The following is a 26,242-nucleotide window of genomic DNA, read 5'->3' on the forward strand; positions in this document are numbered from 1 at the left end:
AAGACATTGTAGGACTCTTAAAATACAATTTGAAAGCTAGTGGGCACATCAGCCTCCTCAGCCTGCAAATGAAGAAAAGGAGAGCCAGAGAGGGCATGTGATTGGCAGAAGGAGACACAGGTTGCAAGCAAAAAGACAGTTTCATCTAGTGCTTAGTGGGTATGAGATGTATTCTAGCTACAAAACAGGTATGGTCTCTGTCCAAGAGCAGGTCAAGCAAAGTATGTAGTCACCAATAAGGCTGTGGGAATGCAAAGAGTGGGATGACACAGAAGACAAGCCCCATCTACCATGAAGACTTGACATAAGTATTCTGAGGCCAAAAGAAGAGGTAGCTGACCCAAAAAGAGTGGGAGAGAGTTGCACGGGAAATAAACTTGATGGCCAGCACCCCAGGAAAGCGCAGTCCTACTCAAATCCCTAAGACAGAGGAATGTCAGGCTTTTGGAGGAGGCAGGATCCAATCACAAACCTCAAGCCTTGACAATGGCCTCAGTCCAGCAGGCCAGGGAAGTTCCCATGCACAGAGCTGACCATTTGCATTACAAGGTCACTTGCATCAAATACCACGTGCTGTCCTGATTTGGACCTTAGAATTAAAAATGAACATCAGTGAGGAACCGAGGAAAATCCAAATAAATTCTGTAGTTCATTTAATAGTGACATAGTAATGCTAATTTCTTAGTTTTGCTACATGGTTCATATTTAAGCCATTAACATTTAGGAAAGTAAGTGAAGGATAAATGAAAACTACAATCTTTTGTTGTTGTTGTTTTTAAAGATTTTTTTTTAATTATGCTTGTGTGTGTGTGTGTGTGCACATGTGGTTGTGGCATGTGTAAATGCAGAAAAGTATATCCACTCTCTTGGAATTGGAGGTGTTTATGAACCACATGATGTGGGCTCTAGAAATCAAATTCCGGTTCTCTGGAAAAGCATCAAATACGTTTAACCGTGGCGACATTTCTTTAGCTTTCCTTATACTTCTTTTGTAAATCCAAACCTATTTCAAAACAAAATATACCTTAAATGCACAGTACGGGAAGGCAATGTCTGCATCATGCGTTGTGTGTAGCATAAATCCCCCTAACAGAGAACAAAAGCATATGTGGAAATGCAGATTACAGGATCCATGATGACCAACACTATTTAACAGTTCTCTCCGTACACTAGGCATTGTTCCGAGCGTGTCCCGGGTTTAAGCCTCACAATGCTGAGAACTGTGTGTTACCTACTCCTAGTTTACAGATAAAGAAGCTGAGGACGTGGAAATTAAGCTGACAGTTGATTGAACCACGAGGAGCAAAAGAGAGAATTGTGGGTGAATGGGATTGTGCAAGCATGTGGACTGAGCTTGTTTAAAGATACAGTGACTGAGGTCTAAAGACACATAATTACTGAAAAGTGCTACCATTTAAGGATTTGAATCCCAGCCTTTAATCCCAGCATTCAGGAGGCAGAGGTAGGAGGATCTCTGTGAGTTCAAGGCCACCCTGGTCTACAGAATGAATCCAAGACAGCAGGGCTGTGACACAGAGAAACTGTCTCAAACAAATGCTCCTGCCCCCCCCCCCAAAAGAATTTGAATCCAGGGCTGAAGAGACTGTTCAGTCGCCCTCTTGAATATCCTCTTGGAAGATCTGAATTCAGTTCCTAACACCCACTTGTTTTTTGATCTTTGTTTGTTTGTTTTTAGATTTATTTATTTATTTATTTATTATGTATACAATGTTCTGTCTGCATGTACACCTGCACACCAGAAGAGAGTACCAGATCTCATTATGGATGGTTGTGAGCCACCATGTGGTTGCTGGGAATTGAACTCAGGACCTCAAGAAGAGCAGACAGTGCTCTTAGCCCCTGAGCCCCGCAACACCCACGTGTAACTCAGCTCTAAGAGCTCCGATGTCTCTGGCCACTTTGGTCACTGCACTCACATGCACATACACAGAGTTTAAAAAAAAATAATAATAAAATAATTTGAATCCAGAGCTGGCCATGGTGATACATAGCTATAAGACTAGCACTTGGGAGGTGGAGGCAGGAAGTAAGATGTCAGCCTCAATTACATTGCAAGCTCAAGGCGAGCCAAGGTCACAATGAGACCCTGTCTAAAAAAACAAAAAAACACAGTGTAGTGGGCCAGGCCTTTAATTCCAGCACTCAGGAGGCAGAGACTGGGGAATCTCTGTGAGTTCAAGGCTAACCTGGTCTATACATCAAGTTCAAGGACTGCTAAGGCTACATAAAGAGACCCTGTCTTAAACACAAAACAAATAACAAGAATGGAATCTTTAGGACTGGAGAAGAAAAGAAAAAACAAACAAACAAACAAAATACCACCTCTTCAGCCAGGTGTAGTGACTCAGACCATTAATTCCAGCACTCAGGAGGCAGAAATGCTGTGAGTTCAAGGCCAGCCTAGTATACATAGTGAGCTCCAGGACAGTCAGGGCTACACAGAGAAACCCTGTCAAAAGAAAGGGGGGGGGGATGAATTTGAATCCAGGCATTTGAGCATCAAAGTCCCATGTGCCTGATCAATATATCTTCCAATATATTTCTCCTCGGTGTGAAGACCACACAGAAATGTGCACAGGGACAAGGCTGAAAAAAGCAGAAGAAAAGAAGTATCATCATGTATACAGCATAGACATGGAAGAACCATCACTTTTGTTTGAGTTTTTTGGGGGGTGGGTTATTGTTTGGTGTTTTTGAGATAGGATTTCTCTGCGTAGCCCTGGCTATCCTGGAACTCCCTCTGCAGACCAGGCTGACCTTGAACTCAGAGATCTGCCTACTTCTGCTGGGATTAAAGGCGTGCACCACCACCACCCAGCAGAAATATCAGGTTTTGTTTTCAAGCTGAAAGATGACAGCTAAGCAGGAGGAAGCAAGAGTGACACTTGGGCTCCTAGCAATGGTGGCATCTCCTTTAACCCCAGCTCGCAGGAGGCAGAAGCAGGAGGATCTCTGAATTTGAGGCCAGCCTAGTCCGTGAGAGAGTTCCAGGACAGCTAGGACTACAGAGAGAAACCATCTGGGGTGTGTGATTGTGTGTTGGGGTGGGGTTGGGAGTACAGCCTGTGCCCTCCTGATGCCTGATCCTATCTTCCGATCTTTTGCAATCCTATTGCTCCTACCTGCCCCTCTCACACTCCCTCAGATTGCAAAACAAGCCAGAGCACTTGCTGTTCCCACAAAGGCAGAACCTTTGCCTTCAAACATCTCCACACTCTTGCACAAATTGTACGTCTTCCTGAAATTCTCTTTTCTGCCTCTCTGGGCTCAAGTCTGATTCATCCTCAAGGGCAGCAGCTAACTGTCACCTCTTCAAGCAGCCTTCCTGCAAGTTTATAGCTGACTGCAGTGTAGCTACACTGGCTCAGCCACTTGCCCGCCTATTCTCCACCCTTAGGCAACCATGTCCCTCCTGAAGACACACTCACTTTGGATGCCTTGTTTTAGTTTGGCTTTTGTTTGTTTGTTTTGAAGACTGGGTTTTTCTGTGGCTGTCCTGTAACTCGCTTTGTAGGCCAAGGTGGCCTTGAACTCAGAGATCTTCCTGAGTTCCTCAAAGGTGTGAGCCACCATCCCTGGCTTTAGATGCCTTTTTGTTTTATTTTGTTTTGTTTCTTGAGACAGGGTTTCTCTGTGCAGCCTTGGCTGTCTTAGACTCACTTTATAGACCAGGCTGGCCTCAAACGCACAGAGATCTGCCTGCCTCTGCCTTCTCGAATGCTGGGATTACTGGGCTTGGATGCCGTTTTAAGAATAACAGATCCAGGAATGCTCAGCAAGTGTAAAGAAAGTAGAACCAACAGAACTTGGTGTGCTTGGAATTACCCTCTTCAACCCAACCATTCAACAACTATGATATATTAGGCACAAGCAAGAAACTCATTTTGGCTTTGGCAGGCTTAAACACACTTGCCAGCCAGATGGGAGATCTCTGGCTGCCAGCCTGGCCACCAACTTGCTGAATTTGAGAGGGCGTTCCCTGGATTAAGACCCTCCTGTGGCTACCTGGCATGATTCTCATTTACAGGCTTGACTCTACCTGAGGCAAGTATTTATGAGCCCCTTTCCCCAGGACCCTAACTGTTGCTCACTATCACGGTTTTCCCTGCACTGACCCCTCCCTTACATCCAGCTACCTGAAGGACTGTGTCTGATAGATACCTCTGTCAGCCCCTGTGGATCCCTTCTCACGGAAGTCTTTCTGGTCCAGCCCAGCCCAGCCCAGGCTAAGCTAGATGCTTTCGTCCTGATTCTGAGATCCCATACCACGCTGCGGTGAATGAGTCTCCAGAACTTCTGTTTCTGTGTCATCCTCCCCTCAACTCCCCCCTCCGAGTCCCCCTCCCCCCCGGTAGACCCAGCTCCTGTGGGGCAAGGACCAACAATGAGACCGCGCAGTGCATTTCCAGGTCAGGCAGCAGTGTGGTCCAAAGTCCGTCCTGACTTACACGCCTGAAACAGAAAAGCCTGCAGAGTGACTTATTTAGGAGACCGAGGTCAGTGGCCCAAGAGTAGAAAACTGTCACCCTCCTCCATCCTCCTGTCCCCCTCTCCCTCTCGGAAAGGAAAATTTACATTTTATCAGAATTTGGCTGCTTCCCTATGCCTCTGTGCCCTTGGGGCTGGGCAAAGGGCAAAGGAGGCGTCCGAGGAATGTTCAGATCTCTAGACTGGGAAACCCTGTCTCCGCCTCTCCCAGACCGAGGATGGGGACAGACGGTCCAGGCTTGAAGGTGCTATGGGCCCCTCGGGCTCAGTCACCTTGGCAAGAAGCCACCCGGATGTGGTGGGTGGCGAACAGGATGGGGCGGAGAGTCCTGGCCTGTCTGGGACACCGACTGGATGGGCCACTTTCGCGGGAATCCCGCAAATCGTTCGGAAATGAGGTGCAGGCAATGGGAGCCGACTTGATTTCTCGTCCATTGAGGGAAAGCAGATTGCTTCAGTTTCGGGACAAGGAAGCCCCTGAAGGCAACGAGGATTCTAGAAAAAGTCCCATTAGTAATCTGAGTGCCCTGATCTCACTCACTGATGCCTTCCCTCGGCTTCTCTACAGCTTTTGCGGTTGGACCTCCGCAAAGGAGCTTCGTTCTGGCGTGCAGAGCTCAGGGAGCAGAAGCTTTGGCCGCTGGGTTCTAGACTGTGCTCCGCTTCTTTCTTCCCGGGACCGCTCTCCACGCCTCCGTCTGGGCCTTTGGTTCCTCATCTGCGAAATGGGCTCAGGGTAGGAGGAGAGGGTTCGGAAAGCCTTCGGAGATTGGACAATGCCGGATCCTGCGTTCACACGGCTTCCCACGGCAGGCCCCCTCCCCATCTTAACTCCACCCCTACCGAGCAGCCTCTCCCCCTTGCCGGCCGCTAGGGGTCACTGCCTCCCTTTGTCAGCGACCGAGGAGGGCAGCCCGCCCTCCGGCCCTCTCCAAGATGGATAGGCGATCCAAGGGGTATCCCGCCAGCGAGGGGCCCTGAGCAGAACCCCACGACCACGCTCTCAGCCGCTGCCGCTGCCTAGGGCTGGGAGGTGCGGGCGCCCGGGCGGAGGCCGGGCCAGGGCTGGGCCGGGCGCGTGGGAGCCAGGAGGGGGTTAACGCTAACCCCTCCCCCCGGGCTGACATCACGGGAGAGCGGGTGAGAGGCTGGCTCGGCGAGTGAGAGAAAGAGAGGGAGAGCAGCGAGCGCGGCTCGCCTCGGCGCCCGGGCAGCTCCACATTGTTGCGGATCGCCCGCACCGGGCGCAGCGGCGGCGGCGGGGACTCGCGGAGCCCCCCGGCCCTCTCCCCACGCTCCTCCAAGACCGCGAAGCCCCGAGCCTCGCGGGCAGCTTGGCCGCCGCAGCCGCACACCACAAGCCTGGGCCCGGAGCCCTCCGCAGCGCCCGGCCACCCTCGGAGAGCGGCCGGCCATGGACGCTTGCAAGTTGGAGCCGAGCGGGAGGGTGTGAGCAGCGCGCCCAGGGCCGGGAGCCTGCGCCGCGCTAGCCCGGCAGCCGGGCGCGCCGGGGGTGGGTCCCTCTCCCCAGCCCGGCTCTGCGTGGAAGGAGAGGGCGGGGACCGGGGCAAGTAGGAGAGCAGCGGAGGAGGCGAAGGGGGCATGACTCGTGCAACTTGCGGCGGGCATCTGCCGAGGCTCTGAGCCGGCGGCAGCCCGGGCCCGGATTGCGGCCGCGCGAATCCCACCCGGCCCACCCCGCCCCGGCCGACGGCTGCGGCTGACCTGGATCCTCCGAGCGCCCGCCGGCCGCCAGCCCTCCGCCCTCGTCTTCCAGGCTGGTTTCTGGAGCTCGAGGAGCGCCCTCCTGGCCGCCCCTTTCGCCGAACCCCCGCCCCCCGATGGCTCGGATGGGGCTTGCGGGCGCCGCTGGACGCTGGTGGGGACTCGCTCTCAGCCTGACCGCCTTCTTCCTCCCAGGTAAGGCGATTGCCTCTGCTTCCTCCCCCCCTCCCGCCCCGTGCTCCCCACCCAACCAGAACCTCCCCGGGACTGCGACCTGGATGACGGGCACGGCTATGGGTTGTAGGGAGCGAACGGAGCCAGAAAAGTTGGGTCACGCTTGGATAAGGGGATGGGGGGGCAAGGAGGTGGCACCGAGGAGAAAGGGGTTGAGAAGCCCAACAGCCTGCCCGCAGGGAGGCAGTCGGATGCACGTCCCCATGAGGCAAGAAAGCACTTTCTCCGCTCGGTTCTTCACAAAAATAATAATATGTAATAGGGTTCTATTTATTTAATAACCAGTTCTCAGCGCGAGAAGCAGTTTGGAAACACTGCGTGTTACATAAATGCAAAATAATCACGGTAATCACGGGCTTGGGGTATGAGACAACAGCCCCAGGGGGAGGGCGTCAGTCTCCTGGCTGGTGGGCTGTGGGCTTGGAGGGTGGTGGCGGGGGGGGGGGGCGGACTTCGTTGCTTTTGGCGGCCTCTTGTCAGAGGGTTTCGGGCTCGCGGGAGCCCCCTCTTGCCCCACATCGCCCCACAGCGGGCGCTCGGAGCCGGCTCCTGCGGCATTGGCACCAGCGGCTTCTTGCTCACCTGCGGTTCCTTTCCTGGAGGGGTGAGGCCGGGCCGCCCGGGGATCCCAAACTCCCGGCCTCGCGCGGGACCGGCCTCCGCCTTTAGAACTCCACTTCTGAAGCGGAGGGCTCTCCCGGGAGGAGGCTCCGCGGGCTTCGTGCCAGCCAGGTGGCCGTATGACCCACTTTCCCGAGAGGCCCCGAGGGCTGTCCCGCGTGTCTTTCCGCGAGGTGCGAGCTACCGGCAGAAGAGGGGTTAACCCCGTGCCCGACCCTGGGGTGGCCCGTGGCGGCCCGTTCTGACGGATGGGGTGGGGGCGGAGGCGGGGACGGCCCAGGCATATTGTGCTGGGGAATGAACTGGAAAATGCGTTTAGGAGGCAAATCCTACCGAGTCCCCTCGCCTGGGTTTAACTCCTTGTGTCCCTGGGGAGGTAGCTAGGCTGCCATCAGGACACTAATTTGGGTCAAAGTGGGGAAAGTAGCTCTCTAGCCACCCCACCCCCTGTAAAGAAACCTGAGGTGAGCTCTGGCCCTAGCAAGATGGGGTCTTGGGAAGCCAGAGAAAGCCTGAAGGTAGCTTGCGGTCGTCAATAGGGGCAGAATACGGGTGGCGGAATAGGGGGCTGGAATATAGACAGAGCCTCCTGGATTAACATCGGACTCACAGCCACTGTGATTCTGCAGGCTTGCCAGGCAGTTTGTTAGGGAGAGGCTGGCCTGACTGTCCAGGTGTGGCTTCGATGCACTCCTGGAAGCCAAGAGCCTGGCCTCCTCTGCTTCCCGTAGCACCCCCTCCTCCTGCCAGCCAGCTCACTGCCGGGGCACTGCACCTCTCCATTAGTGGTGGATGCCAGGGAAGCAATATGGGCCAGTGTGGAATGCACCCCTCGTGGGTGTCCCAGGTGGGAAAATTCCACAGCACTGTCCACTTCCGGAGCATGCTGAACCCTCCAGCGCTGTGGTCTGGGTGGGAGTGAGAGATCTTCATTCACTTTCTTGCCGATGGTGTCAAGAGCAGAACACGCAGAAACTCAACTCGGCCTCTGAATTTACATGTCAGCATAGGTTGGGCTTCAGAGCACCTTTTAAATCCTCAAAGCTTCCTGGAACCCAGGGCAAGCAACTTGCTGAGAGCCCAGAGTATTCCTAGCACACTAGGGGTTAACCTAATCCCGGGATGGACAAAGGGCCCTGAGGGTTTGAGAAAGGATCAGCTCCCTACCTTCTATTTGTTGCTCCCTTTCCCCAGTTTTGGGTTGAAGCATGTTCAATTCCATCTTTGGGGGTTAGAGGCCGGCCGTGCTCCACCCACACAAGAGGTGGAGACAACAGAGAGGTGACTCTTACCTGGCTCTGATCAGGAGATGCTCTCCCACCAAAAACCCAACCATGGACTAGGAGGCCCTAAAATGGAAGTTGTCTGCTGCTGACTGACTGGTGGATGGGTGCAGCCGAGGCAGCCAAAGTTCCTGGACTTTCCGGCCTCCTAGATGGAGCCTGCTTCTGTGCACCTGCTGCCTCCTCTGCTTGCTTTCTGAGGTCCGCTGTGGCAGAAAGCAGATGGACATTCTTACGGTCACTCTGATCCTTGGGCTGAGAAAGCTAGGAGGACCAGTTGGTGACCAGTCCCTGCTCTGTCCTCCCCCCCTCCCTTCCTCAGCTTTTTCTTGCTCCTGCCTTTCTCTGGGGATTTGCCAGTCTGCTGCGCATTCCTGGGTTCTCCGGGGCTGTGGCAAGGAGCACTGAGGAAGTGGAGAGGAAGGAGGCTCCAGTGTGTGATTATGGCTCCTGACTTTATTAACACAGCTGGCCTGGCTCTTGGAGTATGTTTCTATGTGACAGATGGCACAGGCAAGGTAGAAAGGGCCCAGAAGCTTCTGCCTTTGTTTCCTTGGATGATGGGCTCCTTCCAGAGGCCTCACTTAGAGGAGAGGGTCTGAGCTACCCACTGAGGGGTGAAAATCAAAAGAGGAAGGGGTGGGGAAGCCGTCTGGGAAGTAAGTGTCCCACCTGTGCCACACCCTCTCTAATTGGCTTCCCCACACCTTTGGTCTAGAAAGAAACCCCACACCCTAGGTGTCAAGCTCACCATGCATAGACCTGTCATGCCTCAGCATTCGTTCCTTTTAGGCTGCCTGTGCACATCACCTGTCATTCCTGGTGCTCTCCTTTGAAGCCTCTAGAGCCACGCTGTTGGGTTCTTTTCCTCTTCCCTGTTGCTCACAGACATGGTGGGATTGGGCAGGCATTATAGCAGAACCCATTCTGCTGGCCTGGGGCTTGCATTGTGAAACACAGCCGTCTCTAGGCCTCTCAGTCAGGCAGCCTTGTGGAGAGCATCTGAGTCAGATTCAAGGCCTACTCATCAAGGCTGGAAGGAAGGCTAGGCACTGAGGAGCTTGGACCCAGCAGCCCTGACCAAGTGGCCCAGAGAGTGGCTTCTGAAGCTGGACCATAGGACATGTAGCCATTGGTTCCCTAATGCAAGCAGGGACCATCTGTAGGCTGCCAGTTCCTTCCTTGGCCGCTTGGCTCTGCACAATGAGTCCACCTGGATTGCCTGCACTGCCTGGCCCGTGGGCCCGGTTGTAGGCTGCCAGCATGGCTGTGCTCACAGCTGAGCCAGGGGGCCAGCACGGAGGGTCAGAGGGCTGGCTCGCATTGCTGCATCTATGATGCTGCCATTGTTTGGCAGCTGACTAATGTTCATTGTTCAGCACAAATAGAAAACACCCAAGGGAGGTGTGACTGTAGCTTCCACTCTTCTGATTGTATCTTTCCTGGTTAACTTGGCAAATTGAACACCTCCTAACTGAAGGAGGAGCAGAGAGGTGTCTGCAGAGTCACCTGTTGGGCATTTCTCTTTTTTTAACTTTGAACATTAGCCAGCCCACCAGGTGAGAATGGGCACTAGCCAGTTGTGGCACTTGGCCTCTAACACTTCTGATAGCCTCACCTTTGGTCTAGCGTGGGTGTGCTATACATATGCCCGGGGCTTTGTGTGATGGTGTTGATCACCTACAATTCACTGTTATGAGTATAAATCTGTCGGGACTAGAATTAGGGAGTGTATATTTGCAGATTACCACGGAACTGGAGCTGTGAGTACCAAATGCATGTTCACACATAATTGATTTTTTTACGGCGTTCATATGGGTTGCATGGGTTGAACCTTGATGATGCCTGTGTCTGTGTCGGTGACTTGAGGGTGATTTTGGGAGGAGACCCAGGATTTGCTCTTAGCTAACTCGCTCTAGGGAAAGCTAATGGATCCCAGTCCTTTGGGGATAGGAAGCCTTGATGCTGTTTCATGTGTCTGTCCTTGGCTTTCCACTAAATCCTTGCTGGGAGGAACACAAGACCTTGACAACACCTGGAAAGGCTTTCCTCTCGTCAGCCTTCTCTTGTCTCCTTGGCCAACAGAGCAATGCTAGAGCCTGCTCCATAGGCTCTCAAGATCCTGAAGCGTCTGGAAGGGGCCAAGGGATATAGGTTTTCAGTTCCTCCTCGGGCATCTTTGCTTCCTGCCTGGGCACTTAGGAAAAGGAATTTTTGGAAGTTCGGTACCTCACCGTCCTTTTTAAAACAACAGGAGTAAGAGTTTTGGTCCCCAGAAGAAGCCTGCAGAGCCAGGTGGGTGGCCAGGTCAGCAGCAGGAATGTACCTGAATAGAATCCGAGGCTTGGGGGACAGGAGAGAGCCCACTGGTTAGAAAAGGAGGCGGCAATGAGGAACAAGGACTAGGTAAACAGCAGTCTCAGGAGCTTAGCCTCCTTGCCCAAGCCCAGCATGCAAGTATACCCCTGTGCCGCCAGCCCCACTCCACAGAGAGCAGGCCCGCAGAGCCAACAGCAGATGTGCTGCCTGGCGCAGGAGGTAACTTAAGATCTGAGCGGATCACCTTGCAGAGGGAATGCCCTGAGCTGTAGATAACACCCCTGCATCCAGTTAACCCTCTAAGCCCCAAGCGCCTGGTGGAGCCAGAAGAAGAGAAATGTGAAGCAAGACATGCTATCAGAGCACTGACCCTCCCTACAAGTGGAGGTGAACCCCAGTGTAGCAGAAGAGACCCGAGACAGACACAAAGATGTGACAGGGTGTAGGGTCCTGAGGTAATGGATAGGTAGGTCGTCTTCATCCTGGGAAATGCAGAAGGGGGGGTTATAGGTTTTTCCTCTTCAGGGGTGGGGCATGGGAGCTGTGCCTTTCCCATTCTCTTAGTGGAGGGCAGAGAAACAGGTCACTTAGCTGTCCTTCTCCTGTAACCAGGTGTTCAACTCATCTTGGTGGTCCAGCCTAGTAAAAATGGCCAAGCTAGGCTGGAGGCCCATTTCTACTGAAGACTCGCTGAGAAACCTTAGCAGAGTGTCTGTGTGAACCTCAGTTTTCCTATCTGCAAAATGGGGCTCTGTTAATGCTACACAAGATTGCAAGACAAGGTGGGGACTAATGAATGGAAAGTGCTCAAGGCTAGCTAGTGTGTGAAAATGTGAAATGAATGAAGAGCCCCGGGTCTTGTCATGGGTCTCTGGGTGTCCCTGCCCCTCAGTGTCTGTTCGTTGGGTAGTACCACCGTTATGCTACTGTGAGAAAGCCAGTCAGCTGCCTGCCCACTGCCAGCCTCACTTTTCTTTTTCTGCAACCTGGCCCTCTTTGGATATTATGCTACAGCAGCCACCTGGCAGCTGAGGGCTTGGTGGGAGGACTCGGGTGGCCTGACTGGCTGAAGGTACCTGCCCAGGCCAGTCCTGTGGAGGCTGTGGAGTACTGCACTGGCTGGGCAGCCTTTGTTCCGCAGCTTGTCACTCAGGGCTCTCCAGGCACCCGCTTTGCTCCCTGGATGCAGCCCAGCTGGGGCGCCATTGCCCATCTGGAGTGCTTGCAGAGGCAGCAGCCAGGGGCTGGCAGGGAGAGCCTGGGGCTCTCTGCTCCCGCTTTTTCTTCAATCTTCCGCATCTGAGGGGAGGGGAGGTAACAGCTCTGGTGAGGTGGTAGAGGCCAGGTATAGAGAGAGTCCTTCCTGGATTTGTCCCCTTCTCTTCCTGGTCTCCTGTTGCAAATGGAACACTTCCACTAAATTGTCATGAAGATATTGCAGACGGAGCCCTGGGATTGTGTGGCCATGGCAGTAATGTTGGTACCCCTCTCCACTCAGAGTTTCACCCAGAGTTCACGTGAATTGTGTTAGAATTAATAGCGTTCCCCTTTTACAGATGAGGAAAACGACTTGTTTCCTAGCCTTGTGACTTGTTGCCTATCTCATGTGGCCAAATTAGAGACTGGGCCTTCTGAGGGTAAATCCCTTAGACCAGACAGGAGAAACAAGCTGGGATGGGCACACAGAAGGGGTTGAGCCAGGGCATCACTGTGTCCATGATGCAGTCATTGGTTTTGTCAGCTGCCCCCAGCTTCCACTGTCGCTGCCTAGGGCAGGTATGGCGGGTCTGGGGGAGGTAATAGGTGAGTAGAAAGTGTTGCTGGAGATGACCAGAGAGCCCAGGTTGGCACAGAGTGTGCCTAACAGGGGAGCAGTGAAGGAGCAGGGGGACAGTGAGAATCCTCCTCTGGGAATGTGAGCTGAGACAAGGGCAGGGCCCTGAGGTGTGAGCTTGGAGCCCCAGGCCATGGGCATGCCAGGACATGGCGTGGGCTTGGCTCAGGCAGGAAGCAGGAACCCAGAAAGCACCATGGGGGTGGATGGAGCACCCACGAGGGGCTTGGAGATAACAATTTGGCACTTTGAGTCAACTCCCTTGCCCAGGCAACCCCTGCCACCTCCAGTGTGCACAGACCCCAAATCACTCCCATTTTATGAGGAGTCTCATTACCCAGCCACAGACAATAAAACCCGCCTGACCACTCTGGCCCGAATCTCATTAGAGGACATTAGTTCCACTGGCTCGTGGCTCCTTTGGGACCCAGCTGCAGGCGTGGTCCGGGAAGCAAAATGGGCCATTGGGCATGGGCACAGGACTGTCCCATTGAGGGACTAAGGTCAATCAATGGACTTAAATGGAGGCCATCCCTCTAGAGTCCTGGAAGGCATGCGCTTTAAAGCTGGAAACCAAATGGACTCTCAGCTCTGCCCCTGCCTGCAAAGGAATAGAGCCAACTCCTTTCCAGGCTGTTCTCTGGAAGGAGCTGACTATAGGCTCCACCCATCATCATTCTATGGAGGAGGGACCTTAGGGACAGGGACAGCATACCAACCCCACATACACGGTGGGATTAGAACCAGAGTCCTCAGTGGGCTTGGGCAAAATCTTGGCCTGTCTTCCATCCCAAAGGCTTAGAGACTTATTAGATAGAGACTTAGAGACCCTGTGGTAAAAGCATTTTCCCCATCTCTAACTGGAGTTTCATCCAGAACTGAAAGAAAGAGCCAACTGCTACTAAGAACTGCCTAGTTGCCTTTTTAGGTCTTCATGTCCCACTTCCTCCCTGGAGTTGGGTACCTTGACCCTAGTAACTGGTAGGGACCCAGAGTCCACCTTAGAGTTTTTTTTCCCCCCAAAGATAGGGTTGTCTGTTTCATAGCAGGCTCCAGCCTTGCTCTGCTTGTACCCTCTGCTGCTGTGTTATGCTTCTTGACTGAAACCCAGCATACCAGAACACCAGCATGGCTCTGTGGATGTCGTGATGAAAAACAAACACAATCCCTTTTGCTGCCTCAGGCTTATTAGGAAAATGCAAGGCAGACCCAAATAACTCAGGCTCACACTCAGGCTCCCTGGTCTGCCCTGTTCCCATAAGGGGGTCATGCAGGGGAGCCCATACTTTGGCAGGCAAGCTGGTATGGCCGCCTGATGAGTCAGTGGAGATGGGAGCAAGATCTGTTTGGGCAGACATGGTCAACTCTGCAGTGAGGAGAAGGGAGCAAGAGGCCAGCAATGGCTCCAGGGCATTCTCTCTGAGCCCCTTCAAGCCACTTCTGGTATATAAGTGACACTGGGGTGAGGAGGTGGTTCCCTTCTCTGTCTCTGAGCCAGAGTGTTAGAGAAGGGGCCTCATGGCCAACCCTGCCCTATAGACACTGCTGTGATGGCTCTGATGAGGCTCTGATGACCTTATCTCCACGGAGGGCTGCTACTGCAGCTCCTGGCTTACATCAGGCCCTGACTTGTGGCTTCAGTGTGCCTACACTTCCAGGATACACCTGAGAGGGACACTCATGAGCTCAATGTGATGGCTGCTCCCTCCCTGCAAGTTCTCACTGCTCTCACCTGCACACTCCTCAGTTTGTGCCAAGAGGTTTCCCACCCCAGTGCCTTTGCACATGCTTTTCCCTGCACATTGTCCACTATTTCCTTTAAATATCAATTCTAAGCACTAAATCCAAGCCAGTAGCATCAAAGCCTTCATGGTCTGCCCTCCAGCTGAGGATGACTTCTCTCATCTTGAAGTGTTCCTGTACCTCATTGGTTCATCCTCTTCCCAAGGCTAAGAGTGCCATTGCTGATAGGGCTTGGCTCTCCCATAGCCTAACAGAGCCAGCCCCATAAGTCAGCTAAGAGTGGTGTTGTGAGGATAGACATGAGTATGAATGAAAATGGTGGTGAAAGCAAAATTGTATTCAGAGATCTTGGGTGCTAGGCACTGTTGGGAGCATCATTTAATAACTTAATGACCATCATGGATCACATGATGTTCACGATAGATGTGGTTTGCCTGATTTATATATGGAAAGAGGAGGCCCAGACAGGTTAGGTGACTTGCCTGTGGCCACTGGGCGGATGAGTGTTAGAGCCAGTCAGACCCAGTGCCCATGATGCTTCCACTTGGCTAAGCTTCTCTTTCAAAGGCGTTTTGGGCAAGTGGTGGAGGAGCCTGTTTGCTAAGCCTGGAGTACTCACAAAACAGTACATTAAGAGCCATTCAATTCCTGTGCATAGCACTCTCTATACCGCTTATTTCTGTGTCCCTTTGAGCATTTCCTCACAGCCTGAAAGGGTCCCCACATAGTTCTTGTGGTTGCATGGCCTTTGAGCATCGCATGTTCAAGAGTCCTGTGACGTCCTCTGGTTACATTAGAAGTAGTAGAAGCTCAGTTAATATGTTCCTGGGCCATCCTGCCCCTCTCCTGTCCCTACCCCTCTTGGACCTTGGGAGTATCTGTTGGCTGTGCTGGAATGGAATAGATATGATGCTATCATTCTTTCATCGTGGGGGCCTCCTACCATGCTCCACACAGAGCCAAGAAACAGCGCAGTGGCTTCTCTGAAAGAACTTGCCAAGAACTGCTCGCAGCAGTTATAAAGGTTCCTGGGTTGGGCATGGATCATGGGCGGGTCCAGAGCTCATCCCAGACTTCTGGAAGGTTATGGTCTCTCTTGCTGTCTCCCAGCGATCCCAAAAGATGGAAAGGGAGGGGCCTCTGCTCAGGCGGATTTAGGGTGTTCACCTGTGTAGGAAGCTTTGATCCCTTAGGATGAAAGGACCAGTGCTTCCTCTGCCCCAGGGAGGCTGAGGGCCAGGAACTGGAGTGGAGTCAGTGCGCCCCCAGGAGGCTGGGATCCTCAACCATGCAGCAGGGCACAGCAGAATAGAGACTGAGCCTAGCAGAGACAATTTTAGGAGCAGAAAAATCAGACCTTTCCCGTGTTGTGTCTGGGGACCAATTGTGGCCTGCACACAGAGCATGAACATATTGCCCTCTCAGTGTCACCCAGAGCTGGAGCTCTTCCTGACACCCATGACCGTATGGGTCACCCAGTGGACTCTGGCCTCAAAGTTCCACTGGCTTAATTAGGAAGTTAGCTGGGCTGAAGCAGAGTCATCTGATCAGCTTTGAAGCCAAAGAGAAATTCCTCCCAGACCCTCTGATTGTCCATGCTCCATTAGCTTGAATCACGATGTGGCCCCTGTGGCCCAGACACCAGCCGGAGCCATGCTCTGCGTTCCCCAGACTTAAAAGCCCCTAGAAGAAGCAGGCTTAGGACCTGCTTGGATCCTCCCCAAACCCAGGGATTGCCCAGTGATCACAAAGGGGGCCCCTACCCAGGGCTTGCTCTTGGGTCACGTCCTTCCACACTCCTTTTCTCTACTCCCTGGAGGGGTTTGCATCAATGGTGACTGTATTTTGGGGAATCTCAGGCAAGGGCAGGCATCTCCCAAGTGTAAATAGGATGCTAACAGAGAAGCCACACCATGCGCAGGATGATTTTATTGTGACTGCCTTCCACCCCGCCCCGAAGCGTCGCCATCTCATTGGCCTAGATTGCTGCATCTCTCACAATGATGGATGGGCCTGCTCTCCTTTCCCAGGCAGGGCAGCAGGCCTGCTACCCGGATTCCTCATACACAGCCCCTTCCTAAATTTATTCTTTGTGTCTATGGTGCCCAGAGAGTCATCAGTGTCCTCAACCAGCTGAGTACTGATTATCTCCGATGGCTTGATGGATGGGCCTTTAGGGGAATTTAGGCAGCAGGCCCTGCCCCCCTGCTCCCTCCTCTGTCCCTCTGCCACAGCACCCTTCTCAGCCCTCCCAGGAGGCAGATAATGGGCCTGGGTCTGTGCTGAAGAGAAGCAGGGGTGATAAAGGAGGGGAGGCAGTGACCGTCCTTGGCGCCTACCTCACAGTGCTGCTGTCACAGGGATAGCTGGGAAGTCTCCATACCGACACTGCCCTGATCTCTGCATGGACATATCATTCCCAGGCAGTGTCTCCTGTTACCCTGTCTGCCTCCTATCATTCCATTACCCCACCCCCCTCAGCACCGTGGATGCAGTTTGCACGGTGGTAATAATTGGTATGGTTTATGTGTGTTCTTCACGAGCGTTTTTATATCCTCTGTGTGTGTGCTAGGGAGGTTAATGGCTGTGTGTATGTGTGCACACATGAGATCGTGTGCTTTGTGTACGTGCTCCCAGCTAGATGCTCACCATAGAATGGCGTCTCCTGATGCTGGTACAGAGCCCAGGAACTGGAGGTCAGAGGTGGCCAGAGATGCTGACTCTCCCAGCCAGGATCTGCTCTGTCCCTCCAGTGTCATGCAGAGATACCCGGAGGTCACTCACATCATTGTTTTGTCTATAGGATCACAAACAACTTGTTTCACTATTTTTCTTCTCAACATTGAAGTTATTTTGCTGTCAAGATTTTATGAGTGACCTGTGTTGGCCTCTGGATCGATGCCATATGATCTCTGAATGTGGGCTCCCTTAACTGTTAAGTTGGGGTGAAGGGTCTTAATGGGAAAGTAACTGATGGCTGAGAGAGTCTGACATCACACCATCAGCCATCATTACCTCTTCACCTAAGGACGCCAAGTCTGGAGGGGAAAGGTTCGGACTCCAAAGGAGGATCCCCTTCTCTCAGCACTAATGTACCACACTGTCAGGAGATTCCCTCCTTCAGGCTGGGGTCAAACATGTACCCTTAGAGGTGTGCCCCCACCTCAGATGGTGATCTTTCTTGAGAGGTAGTTGGAAGTGAGGATTCAATGAGAGAGGCTCAAGATTCTGACTCTCCCACACACTCCTGACCACTGTGCAACAGTGGTGGGCGAGTTCATCCCTACATTCTCTTGGAGATGACAGCCAAGGACACAGTAGCAGACATAATTCCGGGCCAGCAGTGGATAGCATCAGCCCTCTGCCCTCTGCCCTCTGCCCTCAAACACAGCACATGACACCTCAGGGTGCCAGCTTCTTTAAGTGAGAATGCCCACAGCACAGATGCCTGGAAGGCAGTGTAGACAAGAGTGTTGCAGCAACCTGGTGGGTCCTGTCAGCACTGACCTCGCTGAATCTTCTCTGTATAGAAATTGAGGACAGCAGGGCTAGGCAAGGTGCTGTGTTCTCCTTTACCCTTCAGGGAGAGTCCCTGCTTCCCCAGCAGACCCAGGTCTAGAGATGGCCTCCCAGCACCATCTCTGCACGACTTCCTGCAGTAGAGGGCAGAGCAGGTGGGTCAACATCCTGGAAGCTCAGCATTGGAGGCAAAATCAAATAAAGTCCTGTCACGTTCACATCCTGGACCCCTACCAGTTGACAGAGCTTCCAGCTTCAGTGTGAACCCCTGTTGTGACAGGGAGCAAGTAACTGCCCCAAACTGAGCCCAGTGCACCTGAAGTGGACTGAGAAGCCTGGCGTTTTGGCCTCAATTCCCAATAGACTGAGAGATCTGAGTGGATCTCTGGCGTGGGCAGGCTGGCTTCACACCTCCCGCCATCCTCACCACATCCTCTCTCCTAGCCCTCACCCCTTCCCATCCCTGTTTTCTTTTGGATTAACTATAAATTGCAGTGAAAGATCGGCTTATCTCCAGTGGGAATTAAGGAATTAAGTTAGTGATGGGAGAGAGGGATGTTGGAGGGAGCATATTGCAGAGGATCAGGGTGTGTGGTTGGGGGGCAGTCAGGGTAGTGGGCTAGGACCCTCTCTGCCTGCATCTACTACCTGGGTGGGGGGAGGTTGTGGGTGGGTGACTTGGGCTACAAGCTGCCTCTGCCCTCCTAAGGACCAGATTCCTTATTGCTTTGGAGAGTGTGGTGACTTCCTGGGAAGGGGGTGCTACATGGGGAGTGATCTGTCAGTCTCTTCTATCATTGTCTGGTGTTTCATGACCCAGTCCAGCAACTCTGTGGCGTGTCACAGCACAGAAAGGGCCAGCCCCAGCATGTGGCAGGGTGGGGCGTTTTCACTTTTTGGCGCTAGGATACTAAAGCAAATTCTGAAGTCAGGGGCAGGGTTGGATCTGACAGAACTGTCCTGAAATGAGTCCAGGTGAGCCTCACTGCCTGCCTCAGGGAGGCCGTTTCCCAGAGGATGCCTAGAAACCCACACAGGCACCGGCCACCCAGTTTCCAGAGTGAAGGTTAAGGTGAAGAATCGACTTTCCTCTACTTTCAGGGTCAGTCAGAAGCCTTTTTGAATGCCAAGCGAAAGGTGAGGGGTCCCCCAGGATCTGCCCCAGCTGCCTCCACCTCATCCAGCCCCCCCTCCCCCTGAGACAGCCCTGGGTAGAACCTGTACCCCAGGACACTCACTCCTCTTGCCACCCTCCGTCATCATCCCCCTATAGCAGAGACACTGGTTGAGAGTGCGGTCTTCCTCTCCTTCAGACTGCTGGCCCGACCCTGAGAAGCTGTGGGGGAGCTTGGAAATGAAGGGACAAGACTGAGGACCTCCCCATCACTCAGACAAGCTGGGGACCTATCCCAAACAACTGTCAATCCTGGGTGTAGGGGCTCACCGAATAGCAGTGGCCATCAGGGCACCGGAAGATAAGATCCAGACCAGAAATGGCCTGGAGGGGAGGGAAGAGTTCAGCTCTAAAGATCCAGGCATTTGGTGGGTTAATCATTGATAACTCTGGTTAATAAATCATTGGCAGTTTTGTTCCCAAATTTCAGCCTAGGGGTCTTTCTGGCTATGTCCAGAAAAGAAGCCTCATCTGCCCCATCCTGGACCATCCATCCCCAGGCAAAAGCATCCCATCATGTCCCCACCCCCCAGCTGGTCTCTGGCATCCAGAATCGGCCTGCTGTGTAATCTCCAAGAGAGATTAGTGTCCTGCCCTCACTGCCCTCCCCCACAGGCTGTGGATACCCCTAGATCCTTGCTGCTGGGAGAGCAGACCACCCATGGAGGGTCTCCAGGTGCCCTAGTGACCAGCAGCCCCATGCCCTGTTACATGTGGACCCTTTCCACAGCCCTATGGTGCCTGTAAGAGGACTGAGCCAATAGATTGTCTTTAGGTAGCTCCTTTGTGCTGGGTACCATGTATCAACAAGAAATGCTTTAAGCAACTAGAAAAAGAGACTAGAGACTTTATTCAGCTGGTACATGTTGAGGGCACCTGAGACCAGTTATACCAGATCCTACCATTTAGGGTAATAAGAGGAGAGAGTCACATGTTCTGGGATTCCAGAATTTTCTTCTTCTGCCTGGTAGGGCACTTCTGCTGGTTGGAGGTTGGCCAGGTTTTCCACCTCTGACTTATGATCTTGGGTATAATCCTATCCTGATGGCCACTAGAACGGTTCTCTCCTAGCTGGTTTTACAAGCCTGTCCTCAGAGGACAGGGTGGCGGGAAGGGAAGCCTGACGAAGACCAGGGGTAAAGTCAGGGCACCGGGGTGAGCTCTCCTGTTCTCCCTCATGCTTGGCATCCATGTGCTCACTGCTGGGCAGTCCCCCACAGGTGGGTCCTGGCTGCTGGGAATGGTGCAGAACGGCAGAGCCGCTTCAGTGGCTGAAGGATGCAGAAGAGGTTGGGGTGGAGATGCAGGAGCTGGCCTTTGTGAGAGTGGGTCCCCAGATGCCAGAGACAGACCAGGACCGCTCCAGGGGGAAGCCCTGTGTCTTCTGGAGTCTGTGGATGGAGGTGGGCATGGAGCCTCGGGAGACCCTAGAGACACAAACCATCCACTTATTTCAGCCTGACCGTGTGCAGTCTCTCACCCCAAGATGCTCACACACACCCTTCTTAAGCTACAGCTCACCCTAAATTCTTCCCATTTGTGCTATTGGAACCCCTCCCCCACACACACACACATATATACACACCCAGTTCTGTTCCCTGTCCTTCACTCTTCCCACTTTGCCACTGCAGGACCTGGAACTATCCTCCTTCGGACAACTCTGAGCTGGTACCGTTATTTCCCCCCAGTATCGCTCCCCATTCCCAAGCAGCCACTCATCACTGGCAGAACGAAGAGAAGTTTGAGCTTATCACTGGCCCTACTCTGAAGTGCTCATGAACTCTATTGCTGCTGACCTCAGCTCATGCTGCATGACCTAGGCCAGGCCTTTCAGCCTTAGCGCTGCTCTCTTGGTGCCAGGCAAGTTTTGGGCCATCCTGCACACTGTAGCATGTTTAGCATGTCCCTCGCCTCTGTTCACTAGAGGCCAATAGCATCCACTCCTTTACCCCTGAGTACTATGACAATAGATGTCTTTAAGCCAGACATGGTGGTACATGCCTGTACTCCCAGGACACGGGAGGTGGAGGCAGACAGTTCCCTGTAGGTTTGAGGCCAGCCTGGGCTACAGAGTGAGAAGACCCTGTCTCAGTCAAATAAGCAAACAAAACCAAAGCAGAACAAACCACCAAAAACAAGGCTGCAGTTCCCACAGGCAGCATCTTGAGCATTGCTGGTCTAGCCCCCTGCTGCAGCCAGACCTGTTTTTCCAAGGCTAACTCCCCCACTGTTACCTGAGCATAAAGTGAACAGCTCTAACTCCTGTTCCTGGGCCTTGCCTCCTGCTGATAGCTGAGCCCTGAGCCCTAGCACATCTGCCCGTGAAACACCCAGTTTACTCAGTAGGACTTTTTCTTGTGCCTTCCTCGAGACCCTCCGCTCCTTATGGGGTGGGGTAGAAGGGTGTTCACAAGGCCCATCTCAGTGCCTTGTAAGCAGCAGGTGCCTCGCGAATGTCTGACACCACGGAAGCCAGCTGGCTCTGGAGCACCCCCTCTCTGTGCCGTTCCTGGCACCCTTTCTCACCCCGTAGCCAACACAGAACTTTGGATGCTCCTTTTTCCCTGACACCTCTATACCCACCTCGCTTTTTTTTCCACACACAGCAAACAAGATCATCTTTTTCCATGTGCTAAGTACAGGGGCACCATGATTGTATGTGCAAAGCCTTGCGTGGCTGGGTGGCTTTGCGGGCGGGAACCGAGTGGTGGCATGTTTCTGTGTGTCAGGCACTGGCATTTGCATCAGAAATGATGCCATTTGTGCCAGGCCTTGTCTAGGGGTCTTCTCTCCCACTAATTGCTCTGCACTCCAGTTCCACTGAAATGAGTTTATTCCTCTGCAAGCTACATCCTTTCCCAGCTTTGTTCTGGCTGTCATTTCTGTTTGGGGAACCCTGCCTCACTGCCTGGCAAGCTCCTACTCACCCTTCAAAGCCCAGCGCCTTCTCTGGATATGGCCTTTCATGTCCAGCCGCCTTCCACAAACTAATCATTTCTTTCCTCTGTGGCCACAGCGCTTTGCGAACAGTCTGACCCAAGCAATGCTCATGTTATTAGTCCATTTGTCCTGTGTCTCTGAGGCCAGGGACTATATCCAATCACAGGTGTATGTTTATATTCCTATTTGCAGACTCTTGATAAGAGTCTTCCAAGATGTTAATTAAATAAATGGGAATAAATTGCTTATTTTGTTTCCAAAGCATTTTTTTGGTACTGTGTTAAAAGTGTGTCTCTGTAATGACTTTGCTTAACCTTTCCGCACGGCTCCTGCATGCTTCTGTTCATGTAGATGTGTTTCGGTACACAGGCGTGCCTGGGTCTATGTGTGTGCCTCCGTTTTGATGCTCTGAATTTAGAGGTGAATCCCCCAGTGCTGCTCCCCACGGCTGACATTTCCTCAACCTCCTTGCCCCCACATCCTCAAGAAATGAAGCCATGAGGGCAGGGGTGTCCGGCAGTGAGACTCTCCTCCCAGGCCTCCCCCCCATCTTAAGGGAGCCCTGAGTATATGTCGAGTGGGTCGGGGGGCCAGAGCCCTTCCTGGCCCCATCAGATCACACCCCCTTTCCTATCTATCTCTGCCCTGTTTAATTGGAATTTGGCTAGTGGAGACCATCTGTTCTATTCCATCCCGTTTCCATGACAACCAAGTGGCTTGAGACTGAGGTTTGTGGTGAGAGAAGTGGCCTGGGGGATGCCGGGAAAAAATAGCTAGGTCCTCCCCCTCAACCTGCTCTGTCTCATCCTCTTGTCTTTGCCATGCCTTCACCTCCATAAAAACCGCCCCTGCCCCAGAGCTGGAGTTCCCTGCATCACTCCGTCAACTCCCCAGCCCTTTGCCAGGCTTCTTTTTGGCCTCCCACACACCCTGCTCCCCCTCCCTTCACTTCCATTCATGAGTACTTTCCATGCGCGCACCCTGGGGCTTGTAGGGTTCCCTTTGTCCTTTGCCCCAGCAGACAGAGTCTACATCTTCTGCCACAGTCTTCCCGGTACCTTTCTATCTACCTACCCACCCCACCTCAAGGCATCCAGAGTTTCCCTATGGCATCTATCCCTCACATTTTCGCTGTCTGCAGCTAGTGTGAGAGGAACCCCAACTGTCACGTATGAACCACGTAAGGAGTAAGGCCTTCTGTGTCTCCCCACTGGGGAGTGTCTTCAGACCCGGAGCCTGTGACTCAGTGTTCTACCTCAGGGACCACCTTTAGAAGATGACCTGGCTTCTGAATCCCTTCCCCTCCTGCCATAGAGAGCACATTAGGCCCCTGTAGGTACCATAGCTCAGACAGCTCTGACTCCATGGAGACAATATGGCAGTCTGAAGTCAGGTGACCCTTGATCTCCCAGGAGCTCCAACGGGTCTCCTGGGACGTGAGGGGGTGTGGGGTCCCTCTCATATCCACCAGCCAGTTCTCTTTTCATGATGTTTTTTTCTGCCCTAATTTCCTCATGTCTAGCAAAGCCTTTCCGTGCCTGCTCTATTGCCAGGGGACCTGCCTGTCTTCAAAAATAAGTGCTGTAGCCTGTCAGGTGACCTGTTTGTTATGCTGGTCCCAGACATCATGCGTGGGACATGTATGAAATGTTTACTGTAGCAGGGGGCTGTTGGTATGCTAGTGTGGTCCAACCTTCTCCGTGTACATTAAAAAAACAATATAATTGACATAGCATAAAAGTCACCCTTCTAAAGTATACTTTTATTATATTCATCGAGCTGGGAAGCCATCACCATCCTGGCATTCAAAACATCTGTGCCTCCTCAGAGAAAAACCCTAGACCTGTCACCCCTTCCCCTCCTGCCCACGTGCCCACTCATCCACTCTGTTTCCTATTTAAGCACATCCCATAAGTGAGAGCATACAATGACTGGCCTCTTTGAGTTAACATACCACAAGCCTCCTCCTTAAGTGACTATGTCACACGACTCTGCCCAGAAAGCACTAATGGTACCCAAGTGGCTCATAGGTACAGTTTACAACCTTGTCTAATACAAGGACTATTTACTTACCTACTTATTTACTTATTTGTTTTGGTCTTGAGACAGTGCCTCGTGTAGACCAGGCTGGCCTCGAATACACCATGTAGCAGAGGCTGTCCATGGACTTCTTACCTCCCTGTCTCTACCTCCCAATGTCACAGTTGAGTTATCAGTGTTACTTGGTGCTAGGGATTGAACCCAGGGATTCAAGCATGGTAGCTACCCAAGACTCTTTTAAAGTTATTTTTTACCTTCCCTTCCTCCTCCCCATCACTCCCTTCTGCCAGAGATCCTGATATCCTCCCCACACACACACACATACATGCTTTTAAAGTCACGATTTCTCTTCTGTCCCCTCTTGTCTTCCTCTCTGAGGGACTTCCATGAGACCCAACTAAAATCCTCATCTTAGTTGTAGTAGTACCTTCATTGCTCTCAGACAGCACACTCCCTCATTCAAAACTCCCTCAGTTTTGGTTCAACAAAAGCCAGCACTTGGCATGCAGTAATTGTTTGTTTTCATGTCTGGGACTCTTGCTAGCCTGAGTTTTCCAAAGAAAAATAAAATCTCTCTCTCTTTCTCATTTCTCTGTTTTCTTGTGGTCATCACTGTTGTCATCCCTACCTATAACAACCTTGTAACAGTGTGTGGTCAGTAGTGTCTTATGAGAAACACTGAGGGACAAAGGATGGGGGTGGGTGGGTCATGTCCTAAGTTGGGTGCTTCTGTAATATGTCCAGATGGTCAGTAGCTTGGAAAGTGGGTTTGGAAAATTTGGCAGAGGTGGGAGCAGAATGGGGTTTAGATACAAAAGATGGGGCAAGAAAGTGGGAGTAGTGGGTATAGGAGAAGACACTTCCTGCAGACAGGGAAGGTGCAAAGGCCCACAAGGAGGAAAGAGCCAAGGCCGAAAATATGCTGGCATAGAAGAGGGAAAGAGCTGTGGTGAATCTGGGCAGATGGAGTGAGGGGGCATCAGCTGCTCTTTACACCTGCACCTGATGGGAACCTCCCTGTGTGACTTCTTGTCACACAGAATACCTGGCAAATGCAACTCAAGGGTAGAAGGGCTTATTTTGGCTCACAGTTTGAGGGGATACAATCCATCATAGCTGGGAAGGCATAACAGCTGGAAAGAAGGTGGGTGAGTACATTACAGTCCCATTCAAGAAGTGGGGGTGGAGGGAGACAGACAGACAGGCAGGCAGAGACAGACTGAGACTGGTTGAAACTCTACTCGATTTCTCCCTTTGATTCAGTCTTGGACCTCAGTCCATAGCTGAGAGTTGGTTTGCTCACACCAGTTAACCTAATTTAGAAAGTCCCTTACCTTCTCAGATAGGCCTAGAGGTTTATCTCCTAAGTGATTTTAAACCCTGTCGAATTGACAATTGATATTACCCATCACACCTTTCACCCTTCAGGATCATTTAAGGATGGATTGCTTGAAGGAGAATGCTAGAATGCAAATGGTAGATACTAATCCCTTTCCTTCCTCACCCACATAGCCCCTAGTGGAAGCATAAAGGGATTGGGGCTGGAGAGATGGCTCAGCAGTTAAGAGCACTTGCTGACTTGCTTTTCTTGCAGAGGACCTAAGTTTGTTTCCCAGCACCCATGTCAAATGATTTACAACCGCCTGTAACTGCAGCTCCAGAGGGCCAACGATCTCTTTTGACTTCATGCCATGTGTACTCAGATACACACACACACACACACACACACACACACACACACACACACACATAATTAAAAATAAAAATGAATTGAGGAACAAGAGTAGATCTAGGGTCCCTGGCACCTGCAAGCCTATGCCCTTGGGCTTTATGCCAGACCCCTGACCCTCAGTTTCTCTTTCAGGAGTACTGACCATAGTGATGTGTACCTGTCACCCCAGCACTTGGGAGGCTGGAGCAGGAATATCAGGAGTTCAGGGCTAGCCTGAACTACATCATGAGACACTGTCTCTCAACTCACCCACAAAAAAAATAACAACGCTACCAACTCCTTAGGGATTTCATGAGGACTGAAAGAAATGGCAGCCTCCAGTGAACTGGAAGGGTATGCCAGAGTTTTCCCTCAGGTGTGCTGAGGACACCATTAACTGAATAGCTGAAGTAGAGGCCACATCAAAGCCTCTGGTGTCCTCTGTGCCATTCCCAAAGGTTTGAAAGCCCCAGTTGGGGGCAGTTCTAGGCCGTGCATTTGAAACTGACTGGAAAGCAGCCCATGCTGTGATTTCTGAGTATGGGAAGGAATGGGTTTTTCTACCACCTCTGCTCCGAGGGTACAGATGA

The 26,242-nt window shown here is 52.4% G+C and overlaps 1 protein-coding gene and 1 long non-coding RNA gene across 3 annotated transcripts in view; one reads left to right on the plus strand and one right to left on the minus strand.

Moving 5' to 3' along the window:
• Positions 1 to 648: 648 nt before the first annotated feature.
• Positions 649 to 5,557, minus strand: LOC132649091 (uncharacterized). Of its 2 annotated transcripts, none has more exons than XR_009587526.1 (4): positions 4,783 to 5,557; positions 4,405 to 4,473; positions 2,344 to 2,607; positions 649 to 1,003 (listed from the first exon to the last, which is right to left on the minus strand). It is a non-coding gene; the product is annotated as an uncharacterized LOC132649091 (long non-coding RNA). The 2 variants fall into 2 exon arrangements; XR_009587525.1 differs by having other exon boundaries at positions 4,597 to 5,557.
• Nectin1 (nectin cell adhesion molecule 1) overlaps positions 5,547 to 26,242 on the plus strand; it is a 60,971-nt gene continuing 40,275 nt past the window's right edge. Inside the window, exon 1 of the mRNA XM_021636903.2 lies at positions 5,547 to 6,429. Within this exon, the coding sequence (XP_021492578.1) occupies positions 6,351 to 6,429 (79 nt within the window). The 5' untranslated portion in view covers positions 5,547 to 6,350. The remainder of the gene's footprint in view (positions 6,430 to 26,242) is intronic.

Source organism: Meriones unguiculatus, chromosome 1 (assembly GCF_030254825.1).
Source record: "Meriones unguiculatus strain TT.TT164.6M chromosome 1, Bangor_MerUng_6.1, whole genome shotgun sequence".
In the NCBI taxonomy this organism is placed as follows: Eukaryota; Metazoa; Chordata; class Mammalia; order Rodentia; family Muridae; genus Meriones; species Meriones unguiculatus.